The 24,165-nt window shown below is 40.4% G+C and overlaps 1 protein-coding gene across 3 annotated transcripts in view; it reads right to left on the bottom strand.

Moving 5' to 3' along the window:
* Positions 1 to 24,165, bottom strand: part of SH3RF1 (SH3 domain containing ring finger 1) — a 177,612-nt gene that overhangs the window by 20,185 nt on the left and 133,262 nt on the right. For 2 of the 3 annotated variants that reach the window (XR_647518.4, XM_003899352.5), the window contains exons 5-10: positions 21,496 to 21,798; positions 15,172 to 15,282; positions 7,536 to 7,702; positions 6,189 to 6,359; positions 2,909 to 3,168; positions 1,667 to 2,028 (exon numbers count right to left, since the gene is read on the bottom strand). Coding sequence is in view for 2 of the 3 variants with exons in the window: in XM_003899352.5 (XP_003899401.1) it covers positions 1,667 to 2,028; positions 2,909 to 3,168; positions 6,189 to 6,359; positions 7,536 to 7,702; positions 15,172 to 15,282; positions 21,496 to 21,798 (1,374 nt within the window). In the remaining variant the exon portion in view is untranslated. The remainder of the gene's footprint in view (positions 1 to 1,666; positions 2,029 to 2,908; positions 3,169 to 6,188; positions 6,360 to 7,535; positions 7,703 to 15,171; positions 15,283 to 21,495; positions 21,799 to 24,165) is intronic. The other variant, XM_009207843.4, reaches the window with a different exon arrangement.

The raw sequence follows: 24,165 nt of genomic DNA, 5'->3' as shown, positions 1-24,165 counted from the left end.
GAGTCCCTGTTCTTATCAGTGGCACGGGCTCTGAGACACATTGTCCCCAAGCCTTAAAATCTAAACCGTAAAAATAATTATTTATAAGTATATTAACAAAGTTGAACATATTGGCTTGAGTGCAAGTTTAATGTAGTTAATTATAAACACTGAACAGATACCAATCTTTTTCAAAAACTCTCATGTTAACCCAACAATTAAATATTAACTTTTTAGTACGCCATAAAGTTTATTTCCTTATAAACCACTATTTACAGGCTCCCTTAACCATTTAAATAGAATGACATACATTACCACTTAACCAGGTGGCCAAAAGTCTATGATCACCCTCCCTCAAACTTCCCAGAACTGGTATAGAGCTTCAGGGGAAATGTGTAAAATATTGAGGAAAAAGTAATGATGACAATAAAATTATCCAGATCTGTTACCATCTCTTCTTTTTCTTTTTACATTTAACCACTCTCAATTTCTCTTACCTCCAATCACCGGTCTCTAAACCCAACCGTAGGTTATCCTTTCCAATATAGCTTTTCATCTATATTTTCTTTAAAATTCAGCCCCAAATGAGACATTTAAAAAAAAAAAAAAACCTATGGATTTAGAAAATAATGTTTCCTTATATTTCAAGTCTTACCTCTCAAGGAACCATGCTGCTTAAGGTCAGATGTACTGGGCCATGGACCAGTACTAGCCTGTGGCCTGTTAGGGACCAGGCTGCACGGCAGGGGGTGAGCGGCAGGCGAGCGAGTGAGGCTTCGTCTGTATTTACAGCTGCTCCCCATCACTCGCATTACTGCCTGAGCTCCGCCTCCTGTCAGATCAGCAGGGGCATTAGATTCTCACAGGAGCATGAACCCTGTTGTGAACTGCACATGCAAGGGATGTAGCCTGCACACTCCTTATGAGAATCTAATGCCTGACGATCTGTCACCGTCTACCATCACGCCCAGGTGGGACCACATAGTTGCAAGAAAACAAACTCAGGGCTCCCACTAATTCTACATTATGGTGAGTTGTATTTCATTATATAGTACAGTATAATAATAATAGAAATAAAGTGCACACTTAATGTAATGAGCTTGAATCACTCTGAAACCATTTCCCCGCCACCACCCCTGGGTCCATGGAAAAACAGTCTTCAACAAAACTAGTCCATGGTGCCCAAAAGTTGGGGACCACTGCTATAGATAAAATAAATCCATAAATAACACTTTTGATCAACAGTTTCATCCCCCCTCACATATATATATTTTTACCAGAACTCTTACCAAGCAAGACTCACTGAGCAGGAAGACTTGAGGATGGCAAAATGATGAAAGAATGAGTAACTAAAGGGAAAAGGAAATTCCTCCACAAGACTAAGCTGCACATGGAGGAGTGACTAAGTGTCATTCACTGTGGTCCTTCTAACCTGCAGCACAGGGCGTGGCAACTAGTGGGTGTTTAAACACAGAGAAACATGAGCTCCAGATAAGAGGATGGGGTGGTGCCTGCGTTTCTTCCCCACTCTACTCCTAGCACCTGGCATAGTGACTCACACGTGGGGAGCACCTGAGGGTTTGTTGAACAATGACTCTTCTCATTAGCTAAAAATGACAGACACAACATAAGGAGAAAAACTGGGAAGTAAGTAAAGCAGAGAAACAGTAAGTAAGTAAGGTCTTACTTTGCTATCCTTGTCTGGTTTGGTTGCTGAACTGTTCCCACAAGCTGATGAAGCACTGTCAGGAGATGTGGGGAGTCCAGGGAGAACAGTCACTATCCGGCCACTGGGCTCAGCCTCCAGAGAAGCACTGGCGATGCTCTGGGAGGTCAGCGGAGCAGCTGCTGCACAGGCCAGAGGGGCACTGGCTCGACTGATACTGATGGCAGCAGTGTGCGTGGCTGAGCTTGGCATCGGAGGCGCAGGTTGTGGGGAGGCCAGCGAGTGATGGGGCAGGCCCACAGATGCAGGGCCAAGGCCGGTGGCATTCTGTACCTGGATGGGTGTCACTGCTGCCGTGGGGCGCTCCTGGTTGTGCGCTGCAACTAGTAGATGGAAAGAGGGAACATAGCAAAATTCAACTATCTAATAGATGCTGCTCACCAAAACATGAGTCATTTCACTGCATCAGACCATGATAAAAGGCTGCTACTGTATTTATTACAATAAAGATGGGATGGATGGTAGCCTAAAAGCACTTAATCTTAGCTGGATTCCTAGACACTATCTATTGTCCTTCCAGGTCAGTCCTTGAGTCTACTGAGTGCCTGGAAGCTCAGTTCTTTTACTTAGGAGACAGCCCCTCCACAGTGTTAGCCACACTGAGCCAGTTTTTGATGGCATTCTACAGTGTCAAGCCATGTCTCCCTCTAGTCCTTTTCCTATTATTCATTCCCTTTTCTTATTAATCATTTTCCTTCTTTATGTTTTTCTGATAGAGCTCACAAACCCTTAGTTTACCCCTCATCCCATTAGTTACCCGAGACTCTTGGGAAGGTTTTCAGTGCTACAGAACTACGAAAGCTGTTTAAGATCCCATAGGGTCCAAAGTAGACTTGTGCTTAAGTTAATCAGAAATAATCAGCACACCCGTTAGTAGAGTATCACACAATGTCACATGAATGGTAGCAGTGAGATTTGAAGTCATAAGATTTCAACTATAGAGGTCAAAATTTCAAGTACTATTGACATTCTTAGGATCAGCCTAATTTCTTTCAGATTTTAGATTTACCCATCAGGTTTGAAGTAATATGCAGGACACGCTTAGCCCAAATAAATAGATACAAGGTTCCACTGAGTAGACTGTGCCTAATGTTGTTCATTATTTTAATTACATCTACATTTCTCAACATCTGTTATAAAAGATCTACTATTAGGCAGGTAAGCCTTTTATCCTGGTATGTTCTGTCCTGGGTTCCTCCTTACCTGTCCTCACAGCATTGCGGGCCTGGTTGACTGTCATTTGCCCAGTCATATGCAACAAGACCTTGGCCTGAGGACTTGTCTGGATGTGAGCTGCCGATACCACAGCCGTGGGGACAACACTGGGACTCCCAGCCACACCATTTCCCTGGAGCTTCTGGGCAGGCCCTCCTGCCGTGGAAGGACTGACCATGGTCACCCCCCGACTAGTCTGGCCAGCTGTAGACATAGGGACTTTAGCTTGGGAAGCATTTGTCACCGCCCTGCCAAGACAGAAACATAGATGGAAAGTCCAATCCATCAGCAAAATGAGAGAAAGAACAATTAAACGCAAGAAAAATGACTCAGAGCTTTAAACACAGAACATTTTAAAAAATGAATGAATTATTTTTATAAAGTTTAAGAATAGAAAATTCAAAGTAACGATGGCTCTGAGACACAGAAAGGTCTTGAAATATATTCTGAATCACCAGAAACCACACGTCATACTCTGCTCAAGAATATACAGTTACTGCGTTCAGCTTTCCATAACAAGACCAAATATCTCCGCTGACTTTCAAGGCCCTGGATTCTCCCACTTCATCTACAGAACAAGCTAGGATCACTCCCTGACAATATCCCCATTTCCACATCTTTGCTCCTGTCTCCTGGCTTCCTACTTGCCTCCAGCTCCACATCACACATGTGCCCGTGTACATGCATGCACACATATACACACACTAGTGGAATGTCCGTCTTCTCTTGACATATCGTAATCTCATTTATGTTTCAAGACCCAGCACGAACGCTGTCAGTTCAAGAAGCCTTGCCTCAGATTCAGGTTTAAGATCTTATGATTCTATTGTTTCACGTGGATTTCTTCTTTCATCCTGTTTCTAAACTCCACAATTGTTTATGCTTTGGTCCTTGATTACAAAATGTGGTATGTTATTATTATTACTATTTTTTGAGACAGAGTCTCACTCTGTTGCCCAGGCTGGAGCGGAGTGGCACGATCTCGCCTTACCCCTCTCCCAGGTTCAAGTCATTCTCCTGTCTAAGCCTCCCAAGTAGCTAGGAGTACAGGCATGCGCCACCATGCCCTGCTACTTTCTTCTGTTTTTAGTAGAGGTGGGGTTTCACTATGTTGACCAGGCTGGTCTCGAATTCCAGACCTCAGGTGATCCGCCCACCTCACCCTCCCAAAGTGCTGGGATTACAGGTGTGAGCCAATGCACCCGGCCGGTGTATTTATTTTTTAATAAATTCTTTATCAAATACTGCTGACTTGGTAAGTTCCTTGAAGGCAGGGCCAGTGCGACATAACTCTTCTGTATTCATCCTGTATTTGCACATGTACCGGGTTATAGCCAACTTTAAACATCTATTTACTCACTGAATGTAATTAAGCTCAGTGTGGTTTTGTGTAATGTATTTTTTTCACATTCCAAATTCATTTAAATGATAACAATTCTGTATATAGTAACTTTCTACTAAGAAAACACTTCCTTAACTTGAACATCCTTATTATTTACCGTGAATGACAGAATTTACTGTAAGCACATGTTCCTCTAGAGTTAAACAAGCAGAGAGACTTTTTTTTTTTTTCCCCTTGAGATGGAGTCTTGCTCTGCTGCCCAGGCTGGACTGAGTGGCGTGATCTCGGTTCACTGCAGCCTCTGCCTCCCAGGTTCAAGTGATTCTTCTGCCTCAACCTCCAAAGTAGCTGGGTCTAAAGGCACAGGCCACCATTCCCCGCTAATATTTGTTTTTTTTGTTTGTTTGTTTGTTTTTTTTAGTAGAGATGGGGTTTCACCTTGTTGGTCAGGCCTCAAGTGATCAACTCCTTACCTCAATTTGAGATCCGCCTACCTTGGCCTCCAGAAGTGCTGGGATTACAGGTGTGAGCCACTGCACCCGGCTATACAAGCAGAGAGACTTCTAATAACTGGTTTTTGACAAAAATTTTTAATAAAAAGTATTTTATAAAAATGTTTTCCTTCATTCACTTTATTTTTTTGTTATTTGCGGCATTTCTCTTATCTATTATTATCATTATTTTGCACCAGGGAGGTTCTATCTGCCATTTTCTGGATGGGATGGATTCTGAATGTAGATTTTAACATACACATAAAACAATGTTTATATTGATTAAAAATTTGCAAGTCAAATTAAAGTTAACATTCTGTCACCATCTGCAACAATAGTGATTTTCATTTGATTAGGCTGCTGGCCAACCTATAAATCAAGGCCAACAGCTGACAAACATGTCAGTTCATCAAGCTATTTGTTTAAAATCAGGGGGTTTGAGGAATGATTTAATGCAGTTAAACCTGGACTGTATATTAAATGTCCGGTGGTCAAAAACTAGGGCTCCCCCAGTGTTGATTTCATTACAGGTCATTTAATTCTATTTCCAAGGCTTCTTCCCTGAGTGACCAAAAGTTGAACTATCTTTACTTAAAATGTATAAATTTTTGCATATCTAAAGCTTCTGTTACTCTGTAACAGGGTTTCTCAACCTCAGTGACATTTTAGGCCAGATTATGATTATTTTTTGTGGGAGGCTGTCCTATGTATAGGACGTTTCACTCTTAGCCTCTATCCACTAAAGCCAGTAGCACCCCCAACCTCCAGTTATGACAATCAAAAATATTTCTGGATATGGTCAAATGTTCCCTGGGGAGCAAAACTGCCCTCAGTTGAGAAGGGTCTATGCTATACTTCTGACTATATGATAGAATTCATTGTCAAAATTCAGAGGTAATTACCAAGTTAATGAAACAGATAGAAATCTAGAGCACCAGGGTTCAGGTTTGAGCACTTCTTCACCATGTGATCTCAGACAAGCTGTATGATATCTCTGTGCCTCAATGTAACAGCAGCGAAGAATTAAGGTGAATTAGCGTAACGCGTTTATAAAGCTGCCTGCCTGGCATACAGTACGCATTATATAAACACCTAAGTATTAACACTATAGCTTTTCTTTGTATCAACACTACGCCTTTTCTAGTAGAAAAATACTGAAAATGGTGCTGTTGAACCTTTTCACATTAAAGCAAATAACTTAAAACCCGGTACATTTACTGGTAGAAACCTGTAATTTCACATATATGCATGTGAAAAGCAAGCTAAAAATTTTAGAGTTAGAAGGGATTTTAGCAGATGTAGACATGGATTTTTAAAACTTTGGCTATGTAACAGGCAATTATAATGGGAAAGGAATCTGGATAGGCTGAAAATCATGGAAAAGAACAAAGCTTCTCTGTTTAGAACATAGTAAACAATTTATTCAAAACCATACCTTGTGACTGGTGCCACATAATTGCCAGGGAAAACCCCTATCTTGCTGGTATGCATGGATGTCCCTTTGAACCAGCCATCCTGGCAGCGCTCAAACACTAAAAACATCTCCCCTTTTCTCAGCTCTAGTTCATCCTCTTTCCGAGGAGTGTATGGATATATAGCAACATACCTAGAATAGAAAATATTTGATTTCAGGCTGAGTAACAGACAAATCCCAAGACGCTCAAAACTCTTCCTTGGTACAAAATGTTGAACATTTTGTACAAATGTAAACTGAAAGTATAATCCTTTAATCTATAAGTAGCATTGACAATTCTCCATTGAAAAACGTTTTGCTGTCTACATTTTAAAAGCAGGCAGAGGCCTTTCTGATTAAGCACCTGTTCCTCCCAGTGTGGAAGTGACTATCCCGCCAAATAGTATTTGCATAGTGTGAAAGAATTAATGCAGTTTCCAAGAGTGCCTAACTTGCTACCAGAGATTATGCACCCACAGGGGAAACTGTGCTCTTCAAATGGCACTTGTTAGGCTTGAGAAGTAGCCCCAAATGAGAACATACCGTATGAAACCCCACTGGGAGCACAACATGCTGGCTTCTACACACAAGCTGAACCTAGAGGCTTGAGCTACACCTGCTTTTGTATGCTCAGTTCTAGGGAAAAAGACTAAATTTGAAAAAATCAAGGGAAAACAAAGTCCAGATCAGAAGACGTACAAGACAACCCCAAGATGCAAGGAGACTGTGCCCACCAACACATGGTAACCATGCAGGCAACATTAACCTACAGTTCTTACCAGTGCTCTAAACTGTTGGTGTATAAAATTACACAATGCAGAATCCACAAAGACCTGGCTGTATTCTGCCCTAAATAAACTCTCAACAGAGGATAAACTTTTCTAGATACTCATTGCTGAGGCCTTAAACCTTTTACATTCATACTCCAACTAGACCTAGATATGATTTGTGCAGAATACCTTTCTGTTATTAGTATTCTTATGCAAGAAATGAAAATAAAGATAAAAAGTTCAAACAGGAGTTGTACAAAAGAGGCAGTTTCATACACATCTAATATTATAAAGAAGCAAACAGTGTGTTTCCCTAAACTATGAAAGGCCTTCTTCACTAGTGGGACAGCTACCTGGCAAGCTCATGTATCAGACTCATTTTCTCTCAGCAGTTCCCTAGTCACATGCATGACCAGGTAGAAGTCTGCAGGACACAGACCGCTTGGCGAGCCATAACGCTGTCATCAGCTCACTGTCAGAAAGGTGCTTCTTGACCTCTGAGGTTTGGACTTAGTTTTAAATGAACACGTAAGCAGTAATAGACGACACCCTCACTTACACACTGGGGCGAGTCTGAGGCCGTAAGTGTGCAATCTGGTCAGTGGATCCTGCCATGGGCCTTGGTCCCATTCCAGCAGCAGCAGCAGCAGCGGCGGCGCCTGGTGGTGTGGAGGCAAGGACAGTGGCAGCCAGGAGAGGGGGTGGTGGAAGAGGAGGATTCAAAGTCTGGTATAGGAAAAACATAAAGAGAAAGGGAAAAAAGGGAACAAAATACTGATTTACATCTTTCTATGGAAGGTGGGAAAGAAAAAGAATCATAAATCCACAGAACAAGACTTTAATGGAATCCACACAGGGCAGAATCATCAGGCTAACTGATAGAAAGTCTGCTTCTACAAATTCATCTCTTGTTCTCCTTTAAAATCTTAAAGCCATAGCAACCTTTTCAGCAAACAGGTAAGTAATCACCCTTGGGAGGAGGGAAAGAAAAACAAAATGGAACAATTGCATGTAATTTTAAGATTAATAGCATTTTAAAGTATGAACTTGGACAAGGATCCAAATGCCTTTCGAGGGGGGTAGCTATAATGTCACGCTGCTTGCTAGGAATTAATTTGTGATTGTTTCTGTAATCTGAAACTTAAACACAACACACAATTCAGCTGCACTATATCTCAAATCATTCCTTCAGAAGAAAATTTCCTTTGATGCTTGGTCTACAAAAAGCCCAAACAATAGTTAAGCCGCAGTCACTGGACCATTGTTGCTACTTTTGCTTATTCTTTTCTTAACTTTGCCAGCTTTTGAAATTTGGTACTATCAAGGCTGGTAACCTTCAACAAGTACACCAGTGAAAAGCTGTTGGTTCCTTTATGGGCACAGCCTAATGGGGTTCTGCCTACAGGATTCCATGCCTTTTGAAAATCAATGGAGCAATTGTTACCTTCTGATCTATAAACCCAGATAATTCTTTAGGGTCTGTATACTGAAACTCCTGGGAAAACAGGCACACAAAGACTGCCTGAACCCCTACCTCGTCCCCTCCAAACGTTTGAACCACTAGATGTAAAAACTAAATCAAAGGAGAACTAAGAAGACTAAAGAATTTACCTAGTTAAGTGTAAATGGCTTCTATACATCAGCATATTAACAAAATAAAGATCCAATGATTTCTAAATATAGCTTATACCAGTCATCTTATTTCTGTTTTTTGGAATAAAAATTTTAATTTCATCACCATTCACTATAATACATCTGGCTGTTCATATACATATACATAGTTTCAGAAACATAATGAACTGAGTGGAAAAAAATTTCAAATTTCTAGACATATGTTACAACTATTCCACACATTATGTTTAATTTTTTGCTAAAGCGACTTTCAACAAAGATTTTTCCCACACTGCAGCTAAAGTGGTTGCAAAACATTTAGTGCAGAAACAAATGAGGTGCAGAGCCACTTACAAAGTGCAAACCAGGAGAAGGCAAAGGTTAGTTTAAAAAGTTGGAACGTCATGAAAATGTGACTCACATTCTCAATTCAAAATATGGCGGCATTAAGATTTGTTATAGCTCTGGAATTTGCATGTACTGAGGCTTAGAGCCTCCAAAACCTTTAACCAGGAGAAGGGCAAGCATTTATCCTGTGACAAAGCAGAGATGAAGAGAATCCTGGTCACAGCACATGTGACCCGGACAGTTCATGGATAATAATGTATCAGCAGTTTGACAAGTGAGATAATCAGTCTACCCTGTATATAGAGTAATATACGGAGAAACTGTAAAATTACCACTTCACTGATTTCCATTTAAATCTTTCTAAGCTCAATCTCAAAACAGTGTGGCTGTGGAAAGGCAGAAAACTAACGGCATGTGCTCAAACAGAAATTAAAATTGTCTATTACAGCTTAACTTTATTAACACAGAGGCTGTACTAATTTGACCTAAAAAGAAAAAGACAAAAATCATCTATGCACCTGATAAAAACATGTCATCTTTTGTAATATAAATAAAACTTTGTAATAAAATGTAAAATCACTTCTTGTCATGAAATACACTAAGCAAATGTTTCACACACATTACTTTTGCAAAGAGTGAGAGTTAGACATTAAGATATGGCATCAAAGAGGATATCCTGAAAGATTCCAAAGGTTCTGCCTGAGAGAAAAGAGTTCTCTCTCACTTTCTGTGGTTGAAACATAAATGGTTTAATAAAATTGGGCAGATCTTTTCCCAGTGCATGCATGTTTGCATGTGTAAATTTGTGTGTATGTGAGCACACAGATGAAGATCAAGAAACTCTGATTAAAATCAGATTCCTAGATGTTGCTTGCCCCTGTGGGGTTGGTAAAATGATAGGGTTCTGGTGACTCCAGAGCTGTGACAGACTAGGAAATTTTGTGGGTTGCTTTATAAACAACCTAAACCAAAATAATCTGGTGATGTGGAAGTTCAAAAGGTAATCCACTGTGTAATGTGCTTCAGGCGGTTTGCTGTCCTGCAAGACCTGAAATTTCCACAGAGTACAACCATACGTAGCCTTTCATTCACCCGGAGGTGACCTGGAGTCCTGCTTATTATTTCGTAGTCCAGGCCAGCCCAGGCACCAGAGGCCAAGTATAAAAAACAGCTATGGACCTTCTAGAAAATGATGCAAAATTCACATTTTGTTAACAATATTCTGCTCACTAAAACTAGGACTTAAGAATGGTGTGCTAATGGGAAATGGTCATATTTTGCCATGTCTGGGTTCTTTTCTCCTGACCCAGTAATCTTGAAAGAAGAGACATCACTGAAGGAGCATGGCCTTTGGGGTCAAAAAAACATAGATTCCAATGCTGGCTCAGCCTCTTGGGGCAGTCCTCGACTGCCTTCCTTTGCTAGAGTGAGCACCCAGAGAAGAAGTGTCTTCTCTCTGAGTGGGCAGCATTTCAGAACACTGGCAGGCCACACTGCTAGTAACACTGTGAGTGAAAAGTTCAAGTATATGGGTGTGAACCCTCTCCCTTCTGGCACTCTCCCCTCTGCTTGCCATTTCATGCAACCCGCCCAGGTAGTGATTAGATCTTAGGATCTGGCTAAAGAGTGGGGAAATGGTCCAGTACGTCTCAAGCTTGGGCCAAGGGCTACAGGCCAGCTTACCAGTAAAGTGCTTTGCATTGGAGCTTTGAACACAAGTTCAATTGAAAATAAAGGGTTCATTTCCTTTCTAATTGTCCCTTATGTGTGCATCTCCCTCACATACCTCCCAGGGTAGAAAAGTGACTGGCAAGATAGATTGAGCCTCTCTGTGTCCCGTGGGCAAATATCATTAATATTCTCCAATCTATCATTATTTCTTTCTAAACGTTTGATTTCTATTCAGCTCATTTCAACCCTACATATCAACATGTCTAAATAGTCCTTGTGTGTACTAAACTCAGATGCATGAATACTGGTTGATGAGGGAATGGTTCAAGCTACCATGTGAAGATGCCTGTTGAAATTGGTTAAACGGTGTTACCAAGTACAGCAGCATTACCATCTATATGCATAAATTAAAAATTTATTGTTTCACATTTGATCTACAAGAAACAAGAGAGATATCTATACCAGTTAGGTGACTGTAAATTCCGTAAAGTCTCTATGTTTCACTACACCAACCTGAGACATGGAGTTAATAATTAGAAATAGTTTATGTAAACTGTCTTTCCCAGTGCCCTGGAGCACAGCAGAAGCTCAATAAATAGAAGCTACTGTTATGATTAATGAGATTGTGAAGTCAGGGACTGTCTCACCCGTCTTTGTATTGGTGGCACCTAGCTTTGCAGCTAGAAGATAACAGATCCTCAATGATCATTTCATTAATGAAAATACATTACGTGCTTCTATCCCCTTCTTAGAACAATATGACATGGAATAAGAGGTCTCAGTTCCTTCGATGCTAGAATCCTTTCCTGTTGCTGCTATCAAAGTTCTGACCATATCCTACTCTTCATCCTGATTTTTAGAGCTCCTTCCAATTCCAAAGACTCTACTTCTAACTTTCAAACTACCAGGGTTGGCAGCCTCATCCACTTCTTCCAATTCCCTGAATCCACCACCACCAATGCGTTCTGCTTAGCCTCCACCATGGCTACATATTGGCTATTCTGAGAATCTGACATCATTCAACTTTGTTTAAATACACACATACAAATGTGTATGTGTATAAATTGTTTATTATTTGTTATTATTTTCATTTTTTTTTTTTTTTTTTTTTTAGGAACAGCATCTAGTCCTGGCTGGAGTGCAGTGGCACAATCATGGTTTGCAGTGGCACAATCGTGGTTCACTGCAGCCTCGACCTCCTGGGCTCAAGCAATCCTCCTGCCTCAGCCTCCCGAGTAGCTGGGCCTACAGGCATGCACCACCATGCCCAGTTAGTTAAAAAAAATTTGTTTTGTAGACGCAGGGTCTTTCTATGTTGCCCATGCTGGTCTTGAATTCCTGGCCTAAAGTGATCCTCCTGCCTCAGGCTCCCAAAGTGCTGGGATTATAGGCATGGGCCTTTACACCCAGACTAAAATTTTAAAATCTGGAGTGCAATCTGTTTATAAATTGGCCATGAGTGGCATTTACCTTTATCAACCTGACTACCTTATAATACCCTGCAGCTAAACACCTCTTGGCTGGTCTAGAGGATCGGGGATTATTCAACACTTGTTTTAAAAGTCCTTCTGCCATTATGCAGAAGACACGAGACTAAGATCTTCAACCTCCTCCCCTACAAAGAAATTTTAAAAAAATAACTACTATTAATAGTTTGATGTCTGAATCAGATACACGTAATACTAGTATTGCTCATAATGTTGGATATTTAAAATTTTAACTGTTACATGTGTGAAATGTATGGGACAATGTTTATAACTATTCTTCATAAAAGATTTAAAAATTTCAATTCATGAAAAAAAGCATTAGAAATAATTTTCATTTTTTATTCTACTGTGGCATTTATTACCTATAAATCTACACCAAGAAAAGCCTGCCTTCTTTTCCACCAAGCTGTGTGCCATTGCTGTGATAGTACTCACAGTCTTCGGAACCATTTCAAATTTTAAATAGAATGCTTGACACAATTAATATAAGATGGAGAGGGCACATGCTACTGAGATTTTCCACTTAAACCTGACATATTAAATCTAAAACATTTCTGCCAACCTTCCAGGGACTCTGAGATCTAGCCATCTCCTGGGATGACAGACAGGTTTATTTATAATTAGTTTTTCATTAAACGAAATTGGCACAGTAGACATACTGTTTAATCAACCTTCCTCTTGCTTAACATGAAGGTTTTCTTATATAATCCTAAAATAAAATGGTTCAATGTAAATTAATTTTTGTACATCCATGCTCTCTTGTGACCTGTCTGATTGATTTGCCCCAGAGTGAGTCTCCAGCTAAGAGCAACTGGCCATTTACTACGTTGTATAATTTTCAGCCCACAAGGGCTGAAATTCAGCCAGCCTTATGTCTTTTCTCACTCCAGGCTGAATATCCCTTATGTAAATGCTTGTGACCAGAAGTGATTTGGATTTTGAATTTTTTTAGATTTTAAAGTATTTACTTCACCAGTTAAGCATCCCAAATCCAAAAATCTGAAATCCGAAATGCTCCAATGAACCCTTCCTTTGAGCTGCATGTTTGGCTCAAAATGTTTCAGATTTTGGAGCATTTTGGATTTCAGATTTGAGACGCTTAACCTATAACTAAATTTTCTATTATCTGAAAAGTAAGTCTTTTTTTTTTTCCCCCCTTAAGAAATCAAGTTAGAATTTTACCATGCAAGGCAGTCACCTGGAAATGAAAACATCAACTCACTGTGTACATGGACCGTGAGTGGAAAGGAGAGGAGAGAGTCTACCCTGGAGATGAGAGGTCATGATGGTTAAGAAACTTGGCTCTGGTCAAATATCCAGGGCTAATAGAATCTCAGGGAAACCACATTTCACTAAAAGTTAACTGAAATTCATCTTCTCCCCAGATGAATCCAGGCATCTTCTCCTTTGCCAAGCAGTTGTACTATCAAGAAAGTTATAATTGTTCAGGAAACAGTAAAAACAAAAATAAAGAAACAAACAAAAAACACCTTTAACCTCTAGCTACAACATTATTAACTTCCATTTAAATACAAGAACATGCTTAAATCCAAAAAGTTCTCAAAAGCCTAAGTCAAGCTAGGTAATAACTCTACATTTATTTATATCCCACCTTGTTTCTAAATCAGTTTTCAATTATTTATAGATGTATCAAGACAAAATAAATAAGAAATAGGAAAAACAAGGCAAATGGAAAATGAGAACAATAAAACTAGCCGGAGCCAACATTTTGACTAATTATGTTGTGGAGTCCTTGCTGGAGGGGCTACAAATCTGGCTCTAAGCACTCTAGCAGAGGGAAATAAAATCTTTACAACATGTATAAAATCCACAACCTAAAAACAAACCAGCTGCCTAGAAGCCTCCCTATTCCTGGTACAGACAGCAAAGAAAATTGTAACAAAGTGAACCAGGCCCAACTTGCCACAGCCCTCAACAGAGGCCAAAAAGGAGATCAGTAATGGTCATCCCTTTCGATGATCTAACTCTGTGAAGTAGATACTTATTTTACAGCTAGGGATACTGAGGCTTAAAGAGGCAGAGCACCTTTTTCATGGTCATGTAACAAATAAATGGCGGAGCTGGGCTTCAAACCCTGGCTGTTTCACCGCAGGCCTGTACCCCCATCATCAGGACACACCAATGGTGTTCTCTGCAACAGCACAACTTATGACTGTCGGCAGGCAGGGTGATGCAATGGTCTACGTACTAGGGCAATCTAATTTAATGACCTTTCCTATCATAATTCAACTCAACACTGGAGCAAATAGAAAATATAAGCCAAAGTTGTGGCTTAGATGAGAGATGTCTCACGACTGCTAGTTCCTTGCTTAACAATTTTAGGAAACAAGGTCTTAAACAACAGTCTTTCTCTACTACTGAAGGCTGCATTTGCCTCTTGTTTTCCTTTTAATTTTCTTTCCAGAGTGACCCTCTTCTTTGTATCTGTATATCCTGGCTACCCTAATTCTCCCTATTATTTTCCCATTTGGATGTTTTTAAGCAATTAGCCGTTTAGACTCTATCTGTAGGAGGTTATGTTTTCAGAAGGGAAATCAACGTAATCTAAGGGAGGCTTCCAAGACTGCAGGTGCCTTTAGGTAGCCACAGCTACAGACAATGTGGCTACAAGACAAGAAATTAAAGAATGAATCCTTAATGTAGAGATTTGGTATCGATCTGTCATGTGACTCAAAATAAACCATTCACCTTCAGGACCTGTTTCCTTAGTATTTCCATAAATATGTCTTTATAAGAAATAAGCAGGATCTAGAAACTCAAAAGAAATAAAGGTTAAGCTTTAGAAAATGAGGTTGAACTTTAATGAAAATTAAATATATTTTTGGGTTCTTCTAACAGGTTCAGGCTACTGATCCTCCTTGTTAAAAATTTTGCAGGATGCAGGCAAGGGACTTTCTAATGTTTTGTTAAGATTAACAGAGATAACAGATGAAAGATAGAGACCCACCTCACCTAACAAGTAGGAACATACACTGCAGGTGTTAGGAGGTGGAGTGTGCCAGATTAACATCACTAAATACCTAAAAGAGAAACAAAAATGGGAGAAACTATACTCACTCCAAGGGCAGCTTGGTAGGGAACATCTGATGGGAAAGTAAACGAGGGGCCAGTTGTCACTGGGCTGCTTGGGGGTGGGGTCACAATTAACCCGGTGGTACTTATATGAACCTGCCAAGAAAAGAAAAGTTTATTAAAAAGAAGACTATGTTTGATACAACAGAATATACTGGCTAAACCTTAGAAAGGCAAGTCACAGTTAAAAAGAAAAATCTGTACTTTCTGTTATATGGGGAAGGTAGAATCCCTTTTAGTTTGCTCAACCCAAATTTACCAGTTACCTAATCTGAACCAGGCATTTCACTAGATGCTGGGGAGTGATGTGATAAATACTGGTCACAACCGTGTCTTACCTACAGAATTCAACTGCCGTTGGCTTTCACGATAACACATTGCCTCAGTTTTTATGCCACCATGAATCAAACTGGCCTTCCAATGGTCAGCCTGATGCTCAGCCAGCCTCCTAACAATTTCCCTGAAGAGCCTGTTAAAGTGAGGAGTGGCTGAACACTCACCTGTCTATCGATACGTTAAATCTACGTGCAATTCTTCAGGTATTTTGCTATTTTCAGGATCACTTTTCATGACTTCTACCTTTTGGTGAGGATGCATAATTAAAATGCAGCTGCCCAGACATGCTTAGAGCGGGTAATCACTTATAAAATCTTTAAAGGAACAATGTCAAGCCAAATTAGTTGTTTTCAAAGGTGTCTTATCCATGATACAACCCAAGATTAATTTACTAGAAAGAAATTGAGTTATTTAGGTCATTTCATTGCCTGTGTTAAGTCACTCGATCAATTTCACTCAGGTTGCATAGCAGGTCCAACTGCAGAATGCAGTGGTGTTTCTAGAAGCTACAGAAGTAGGGGGATGGGTTCCCGCACAAATGGGAGAGTTTTTTCCCTCCAGTGTGAATAGAGGCAATGTGATTGGCTGGTACTTGCTTCCCTAAGGAAACAATAACCCACCCAAAATGCTAGGTTTTATAATAAAAATGTAATCCCAAACACAGTTTTCTCAGTTCCCATACATTAAGAAAAAGATTATCAGGACAAACAAAAGCTCTGAGATTAGTTCCCAAAGGACCTAATGGGAACTTTCAGTTTCCCATGGGTGTAGGCCCTACAAAGCCAGGGATAATCAGTATCACGGCATGTAATTTATTTTCACAAATAAATCTATGCTATACATGACTCTGCAATCTTTTAAAATTCATCTGTGTCTATTAGTCTATACATTGATAGAACCTAAAGTTTGAAACTAAGTAGATCCAGGAGGTGGCACTAATAAGACTTTCTCCCCAAACCCTCAGTTTCCTTCTTTCCTTCTTCTCCTTATTTTTTGTGTAGACAGGGTCTCACTATGTTGAGCAGGATGGTCTTGAACTCCAAACTCTCATTTTCTATTTTTCCTGTGAACCAAAGTCTATCTCCAACCTATTTCTAATGGGAAGCACACTGGTTTTCCCTTCTAGGATAAAGCCAAATGACCTTTTGCTATTGTATCCAATAACTCTGTATACACACTCCAAGGACATTTGCAAATTGGCACCACACATAAGAGGTCACCTTTCTTCTAAGATACAATGAAGCTCACTTCAAAGTGGACATGAGGCAAGAGAATAGGGTGTGACGGCAGGGAACCTAAGGCTGCTTCACGCTGACTTCCCATAACTAAACTGAAAAGAAAACCCTAACTTTCCATGCCTAAGTAACAAATGGATCAAACGCTACTTTGCAAACCTTTTCTGAACTGTGGATGGGAAATTGAAAGTACCTCTGACTGGTTGCTTTTTGTAACCAATCAGCCATTTGCATAGGAGTGTAACCTTGTAACTTCACTTCAGCCTCTGATTGGTTGCTGTCCTCAACCACTGATTGCGGGCCAAGTCTCCATTTGGATAGAAATGCAACTCTGTTAACTTCACTTTAGCCTCTGATTGGTTGCTTTCCCCAACTACTGATTGTGGGCCACCACTTCATTTACATGTGGTGAATACCAAGTGGCCAATGGGAAACCTCTAGGGAGTATTTGGGCCTGAGAAGCTTCTGTATCCAGGGCCCTTGAGCAGCTGCTCGGGCTGCTCCCACACTGGCGTGTACTTTCATTTTTAACAAATCTCTGCTTTTGTTGCCTCATTCTTTCCTTGTTTTGTGTGTTTTGTCCAATTCTTTGTTCCAAACGCCAAGTACATGGACACCCTCCACTGGTAACAGACATTATTATCAAGGAACCCCTTGGGGCAGAAAAAAAACTTACCAAAATACATATACCCTATCATATCTGAGAAATATATCATTATTGATTGATGTTTCTCTACAAGCCCAGAGTGGGAGACAGAATAATTAGCTGTTAATGACCTTATGGTTTTGGGATAAATCCCTTCATGTCTCTAGACCCCTGTGAGCAGCTGGACCAGAGGTAACCTAAGGTCTCTGCCATCACAGGCACTTTGGGGAAGCACTGACATGCAGAATCCTGCAAGTACTCCTTCAATAGAGGGCTTTCCTAGCACTGCAGTAAAGGAAGAGACAAAGTCACCAAAGAATGACTAAACGCAGAAGGACAAGAAGTAGAAGTAAACCAGTGAAGGGTGAGCATGTCTAGAATACATGCCCTGAATAGGGACAACCTGAGTTTCTGCTGGGCTTACCCTTTCCTCATGGAACTGCAAAACTTAGTTGTCTCCTCTACAAGAAAGGCTAAGTAAAGGAGGGAAGAGTTGGGGTACGCAAAAAGGAGTTTGGGGTGAGGGCTTCTTGCTTTCCCTGAGGCCACTGAACACAAAGATGCCATAGAAACACTGAATATTATGAATCACTCCTCTGGAGGCCAAAAAATATGCTAAGTGTGATCAGAGGAGGAGACAAAACATCTTGGCTGCTTGCACCATCATGTGCTTTTACACATCTCAGTCACGGACACTCACAAACATCCATCTGATCTGGCAACCCACCTGGAAAGCACTGCCTATAAATAAGCTTCCAATTTATGTATTTGAAAGTTCAGCCATCACTCAAGTCACTAAATATAATAGCAAGCAAGCCTTTGGCTCCCTTCTTGTCCCTTTCACCTTTCTGCTGCCAGCAATCTGGACGTGACAGTGACATCTCTAATTGCCATATAGAAACAAAGGCATAAGGACCCACTCACATGGTGTAGACATGAGCTGGAAGGTGACGAGGTCCCTAATAACTCTGTGGTGCTATCACACCAGCACCCAAATGCCTGTATCTAGATCTCACTGGGATGAGATAAAAATGAATACTAACATTTTTAAGCCCCTTACTTTCAATTTTCTAATATATCCAACCAAACTTAATCCTAACTATAATAAAAAATTACAAAAACTAGCCAAGTGTGGTGGCGCACACCTTTAATCTCAGCTACTCGGGAGGCCGAGGCAGGAGAATTGCTTGAACCTGGGAGGCAAAGGTTGCAGTGAGCCAAGATTGTGCCATTGTACTCCAGCCTGGGTGACAACAGCAAAACTCCATCTCAAATAAAGAAAAAAAAAGAGGCCGTGCGTGGTGGCTCACGCCGGTAATCCTAGCACTTTGGGAGGCTGAGGTAGGTGGATCACCTTAAGTCAGGAGTTCAAGACCAGCCTGGCTAACATGGCGAAACCCCATCTCTACTAAAAATATAAAAACTAGCCGGGTGTGGTGGTGGTGCCTGTAGTCCCAGCTACTCGGGAGGCTGAGGCAGAAGAATTGCTTGAATCCAGGAGATGGAGGTTGCAGTGAGCAGACATAGTGCCACTGCACTCTAGCCTTGGTGACAGAGTGAGACTCCATCTCAAAAAAAAAAAAAAAAAAAAAAGTAAAGGAAAGGAAATTGCAGGCAAAGGTTAACATGTATAAGGAAAAGGAAGACAGCAATCAGGTCAATAGCAGGGGACAGACTCAGCAATGGGCCTCAGGGAAATCTACAGCCAGGCCCTTCGCTGGGCAGGGGAAAACAAGAGTCCTGTTTTAAACGGTCTTACATGAGCCATTTCCCCATATGCACTGATCTCCATGATTGGAAGAGTTTTTGCACGTCACAAATGCTACACATGCTCAATGCTCTATTGGGGACTGGGGTTCCCTCCAATGTACACAATGCCCTAGATAAGTAGTGTTTTCTATAAACCATGGCTGGAGAAACCAGGCAGCACTTCAAACACCTCCCAGCCTCTTCTAGAAATAACTTCTCCCTGAGGCAACACTCTGCCACTGAAAACAGACCCAACTGGAATACGGAAGGAGGGGTGGAATGGTTGAAGGGGAAACTTCCAACGGAACACAGAAAGAGCCTTGTTTCCTAAGCTACTTGAACCAAAACAAAAATAGCTCTACTTTTATAGTCTTCACTCCCAGCTGTGGTGTGGTACCGTCAGGCATGTTCACACCTGAATGCTGAGCTCTCTGCAAAAGATGAACATGCTCAGTCTATCTTCTTTTCTCTTTTCATTTTCTCTAATGCCAAAAGATTATTGTCCACTCTTTTAAAGCTAGTCCCATTCTGAGCTGTCACTATTCTTAGCAGAAGCTTGTCTTTTATTTCAAGACAACATCATTGTGCAAATGTTGCTAGGTCCCAAGATAAAAAGCACAGAATCAAAATGATTCAATTTTCTTTTAGTGAGTGGCCATCTTCACTAGCTCCCTCCTTCAGAACCTTACTCAAAAACCTTTAGTTCTGAACCTTTCCGGATTAACCTCACTTTGCCCTTCCTACTCTGATCTATGCTCCATGTCTATTTCTCACACGGGTATGATTAGTTACATGTAAAACGACATGGTTCCCCTCTCTGCCCATTTTTCAAGTGACTCATTCATCCAACAAATACATGTTGAGTGCTTTCTGTATGTCTGCCATTTAGAATATAATCAGTGTATAAAACAAAGACCCTTGCCTTCACCGCACTCATGTTCTAGTTGTGCCTGTCTTTATTTCTCAGTAAAAGTTTCATGGCCCTACCACCTAAAAACGCCACAAAACAACAATCCCACCATCCCATTCAGAAAGTGAATGCATTTAACTTGAAACACACAGTATAAATCTAAAGGAGCAGGGTCAAATAAATGAGGCTGAGGCTGTGGCTCATACTTGTAATCCCAGCACGTTGGGAGGCCCGGGTAGGATGTTCACTTGAGGCCAAGAGTTTGTTACCAGCCTGGGCAACACAGTGAGACCCCATCTCTATTAAAAACAAACAAGCATGAGGCTGAGAAAAAAATGGCAAGGGATATCAAAAACTGTATTTGACATTTTCATTCTGTGGTCCAAAACAGGCACTTACTAGAATGTAAACTTTTTAAGGACCAGAACTGTGTATTTCTTTCTTTTTCTTTAAGGGGACATAATTTCATTTTAATGTTTAAAGAAAAAAAAAAAAAAACACACCATAGCTTTATGGTGGAGTAGAATGTAAAATCTGCATGAATTTTCAAGATGAAACATGAGACTTGAAAGAAATTTCTTCTGCTTGTGACAGGCAGCTTTGAACTAGGTTCTCTGACCTTTAAGTTGAGGAAAATACAGCCATCACCTAAGTGGATAATGACAGCAGCCCTGTGGCTTGGGCAGGGTTATAATTAGGCCCTTTTTGTAGTGCAGAATTAAAGCCTAACACAGCAAATTGCTATATTTTATATACCATGGTATACACAGTGCCTAGAAGGGTCCAATAGTAAAGTGCTCAATAAATGTTTGCCAAATGAATTAATGAATGCCCCGTCATCCCGTGTATTCTTATAAACCTAAGAATAATGCATGGCTATTTTTTTACATACCAGTCCAAAGTCGTAATGAACTAATGAGCTTAAAAAATGTGAGGTCGATTTCTAATTTAAATTAAATGCTTCTTTCTGTCCTTGCTCTTTTTTCTCTATAATTCTGGGAAGCCTAAATATTAAGTTAAGTTACATAGATACAAGTAACTACAAATGTTACAAGTTTGGACCATGGCATCTTAAATCTGGGTGGAGATGAAGTTTTAGTTGGCAAGATCTCCCAAAAAAGTACTGTGAGAAAGTTCTCTAAGGCTGAGTGCTTGCTTGGTGAAACTGGTAAGTATTATTTAACTCATCTTGTAAGTTCTGATCTTCCCTTTGAAAATGACGGAGTAGTTAGTTCTGGGTTGATACACTCAAGTTAGCTTTGCCTTCTCCATTTTTCCACCTACAAAATGAAGACAGGTTTTGCTTCCCAAAAAAGCTACTATCTTCAGAAGTTCAAAATAAGTAATGTTTGTCAGCTAGTGAACAAACATGTTTGTGAGTTGATCCTTTTGTGGGTGAGCTCTTTTTATATAACCCTTGTTTGAGGATTTACCTGAGAAGGGGCACTGCAGGAGAGGCCAGACAGCTCGCTGATCCGTGCAGCAGCAGTGGGGTTGCTGGAGCTGATGAGGACAGGGGGGCTGATCTCCATGGAGTGGCGGTTCTGGGATGCCTGGGAGGACTTGTTGGCCATAGTGAGGGAAGTGAAGGAGTGCCGCTTTTTGGTGTTCTTCTTGGTGTCGGAGTGCTTTGGGGCAGTGCTGCTCTGGGCTGCTGCCGAGGAACATTCTCCAGCATCAACTCCTGGCACAGGAGGCTTATCCCATTCTATCAGCTGCTTAGCAGCCGAGTTAAACTGCAAAAGCAACCAACAAACCAACCCAATAAGTTAAACAATTCCCAAGAATTCCCTGAGGTTTATTTTCAACATGATTTCACCCAAAATTTAAAGTCACTACTTTAAAGTTTGCCTATACAGTGTTTGTTTTTCCCATGTGAGGTATCTTTTCTCTCAATATTGGGACTTCATCGTATCTATATCACAGGTAGATATTAAATCAAGAATAAACAATTCCACTGCAAGACTGAAAGAGTAAAAGACAATTTTATTAAGAATTTCCATAATGTCTGATTTTAAAACTTGCCAATAACAAATGAAAATTTATTTCAGCTCACTGTGAAATTTTCAGAAGAGCAATCAAAGAGGTGTATTTGTCTGACTGAACACCCTGTTGCATAATAATGGTTGAGTATTTGCTCAAAGCACAACTGAACAACGAAGGGGCAACTTTTGGGTTTGGTAAAAATGAGCAAGAAGACAAAGAATAAAACCATTCCAAATGAACTCATGTACTTCCATGTATATTCACCTCCTGCCTTTCTTTCTGTATTCTGGGAGAACATCACAAAAATCTCGCAGAAATTCTTAACATGTTTTTTGCTACATCATTGTATCAGCTATCATCCTATGTGCACACACTTTAAACCATAACAGGGTAAGACATGAAATTCAAGTCCTGTTGGCAAGCTAACTTCATCTATCTGAAAAGCCCCAGTGTAAATTAAGAGTACCAGGGGTCAAAATCTGTGCACTCCACTGATATTATCAGCAAGAAAGGAAAGAACACAAGCCTTTTGTTTTCCCTAGGGCAAAATAAAACACTTCCGGAAAGCTTCAAGGACAATAAGCAGCATATAACTTACCTAGATAGTACAGTAATGGGAAACATAGCTTAATCTCTCAAAAAAAAATTGAGATGCACAATAATAAACTTTTAAAAGGTAACTTAAATATAATATTAAGGAAACCAGTGATTTTTTTCATCTCGGCATTACACATTGGGCACTTCACAAATGTCTTTATATAAAATAACATCATGTCCTATTTGTCCCATCTAAATTTTCAGGCTATGTCTTCTCATTCTGTTGATAAGGCCACCCTACTACAAGAATGGAAACCCTGTCAGTCAATATTTTATGAAATGAACTTGCTTTGGAAAAACTGGTTCCTCACAAAGCTGTGTTAGTTGGAGATCAGCAGTCACTGCTTCTATAGATGATTGCAAATTGACTGACAATTTGTTCCTAAGCCTCCTTGGGGACTCAAATTCAGGTGGCTTGTCTAATCTATAATTAGTAAGATAAATCTTTATCAAACATGACCATATCTCTTCTTCAGACTTTAAGAAGTTTCTCCACGATAATCTTTCGGAAACAACAGGCAGTAATGCCAGAATAACACCTGTCAATGCCTGAAGCACCAATGGTGGGAGAAAGGATCATAAAGACTTCTTGTGGTGTGTGTTCAGGGATGAAAATGAGGTGCCAGTAAAGGGTGGCCCTATTAAAAGCATTTTCATAGCAACTGGCCAGGAGATCCAGAATTTACAAATCCCTTATTGGTCTAGCTATCCCACCTTGAGAATAAAAAGCCCAAATGAAGCAAAGTAAAGTTTTATACTATGGTGGGGGTGGCCCGAACCTCACTGTAGAGCTCTAATAAACTGCAATGAACCATGGACGGGTAGGGTCCTCTTTCCTGCACAGGCTGGGTGTAAGGAGCCTGGAAACAAAGCAGATTGAAAAGCTACTTCATCTCCTCCATCCAAACACAATACCCTCATGAAATGAAAGGCCAGCGCACCTGGCAATGCTGGAGAAAAAGGAGCCAGAGAATGTCTTCTTCAACCAGACGTTTATTTAGACACCTAGAAACAAATCTTTGAAGGCACAAACCTAATCAGTGTGCTGGAATCTGACTGATCAACTCAGCACTCCTGTACCAGTGAGTAAGAAGTAGGGGAGGGAGTTAAGAAGACTTTCTTCTCATTGAGGCCAAAAATATGAATAGAGGAAACTATCACATCTATTTCATATGTTTAGATTAATTCTGGGGTCAAACAATAGGCTCCATTAGCGGTACCTGCTTTGAAAGGTTCTGAAAAATTACTATAATCTCGTCATGGTCATACTTGGCTGGCCAAGTGTCAGTTATAAAGTCAACGTTGTGTTAGTATTTCAGGTTTCCATATGCTGTGCTCTGGTATAAACATCTGAGGATTAAAATATTGTTCCCGATATTTCCTGCTGCTTTCTCAACAGAACAATACTGGGTGCTTCCTTTGTGTCTTTCTTCATATCATATATTCTCCATTAAAATAAATACACACTGAGCATCTATTTGGTGGGGGGATTGGGGGGAAAGGTCTCACTCTGTTGCCCT

The sequence above is a fragment of the Papio anubis genome, chromosome 3 (genome assembly GCF_008728515.1).
Source record: "Papio anubis isolate 15944 chromosome 3, Panubis1.0, whole genome shotgun sequence".
NCBI lineage: Eukaryota > Metazoa > Chordata > Mammalia > Primates > Cercopithecidae > Papio > Papio anubis.
Note: the sequence above shows the minus strand (reverse complement) of the source record. Positions and strands in the feature narration are given on the sequence as shown.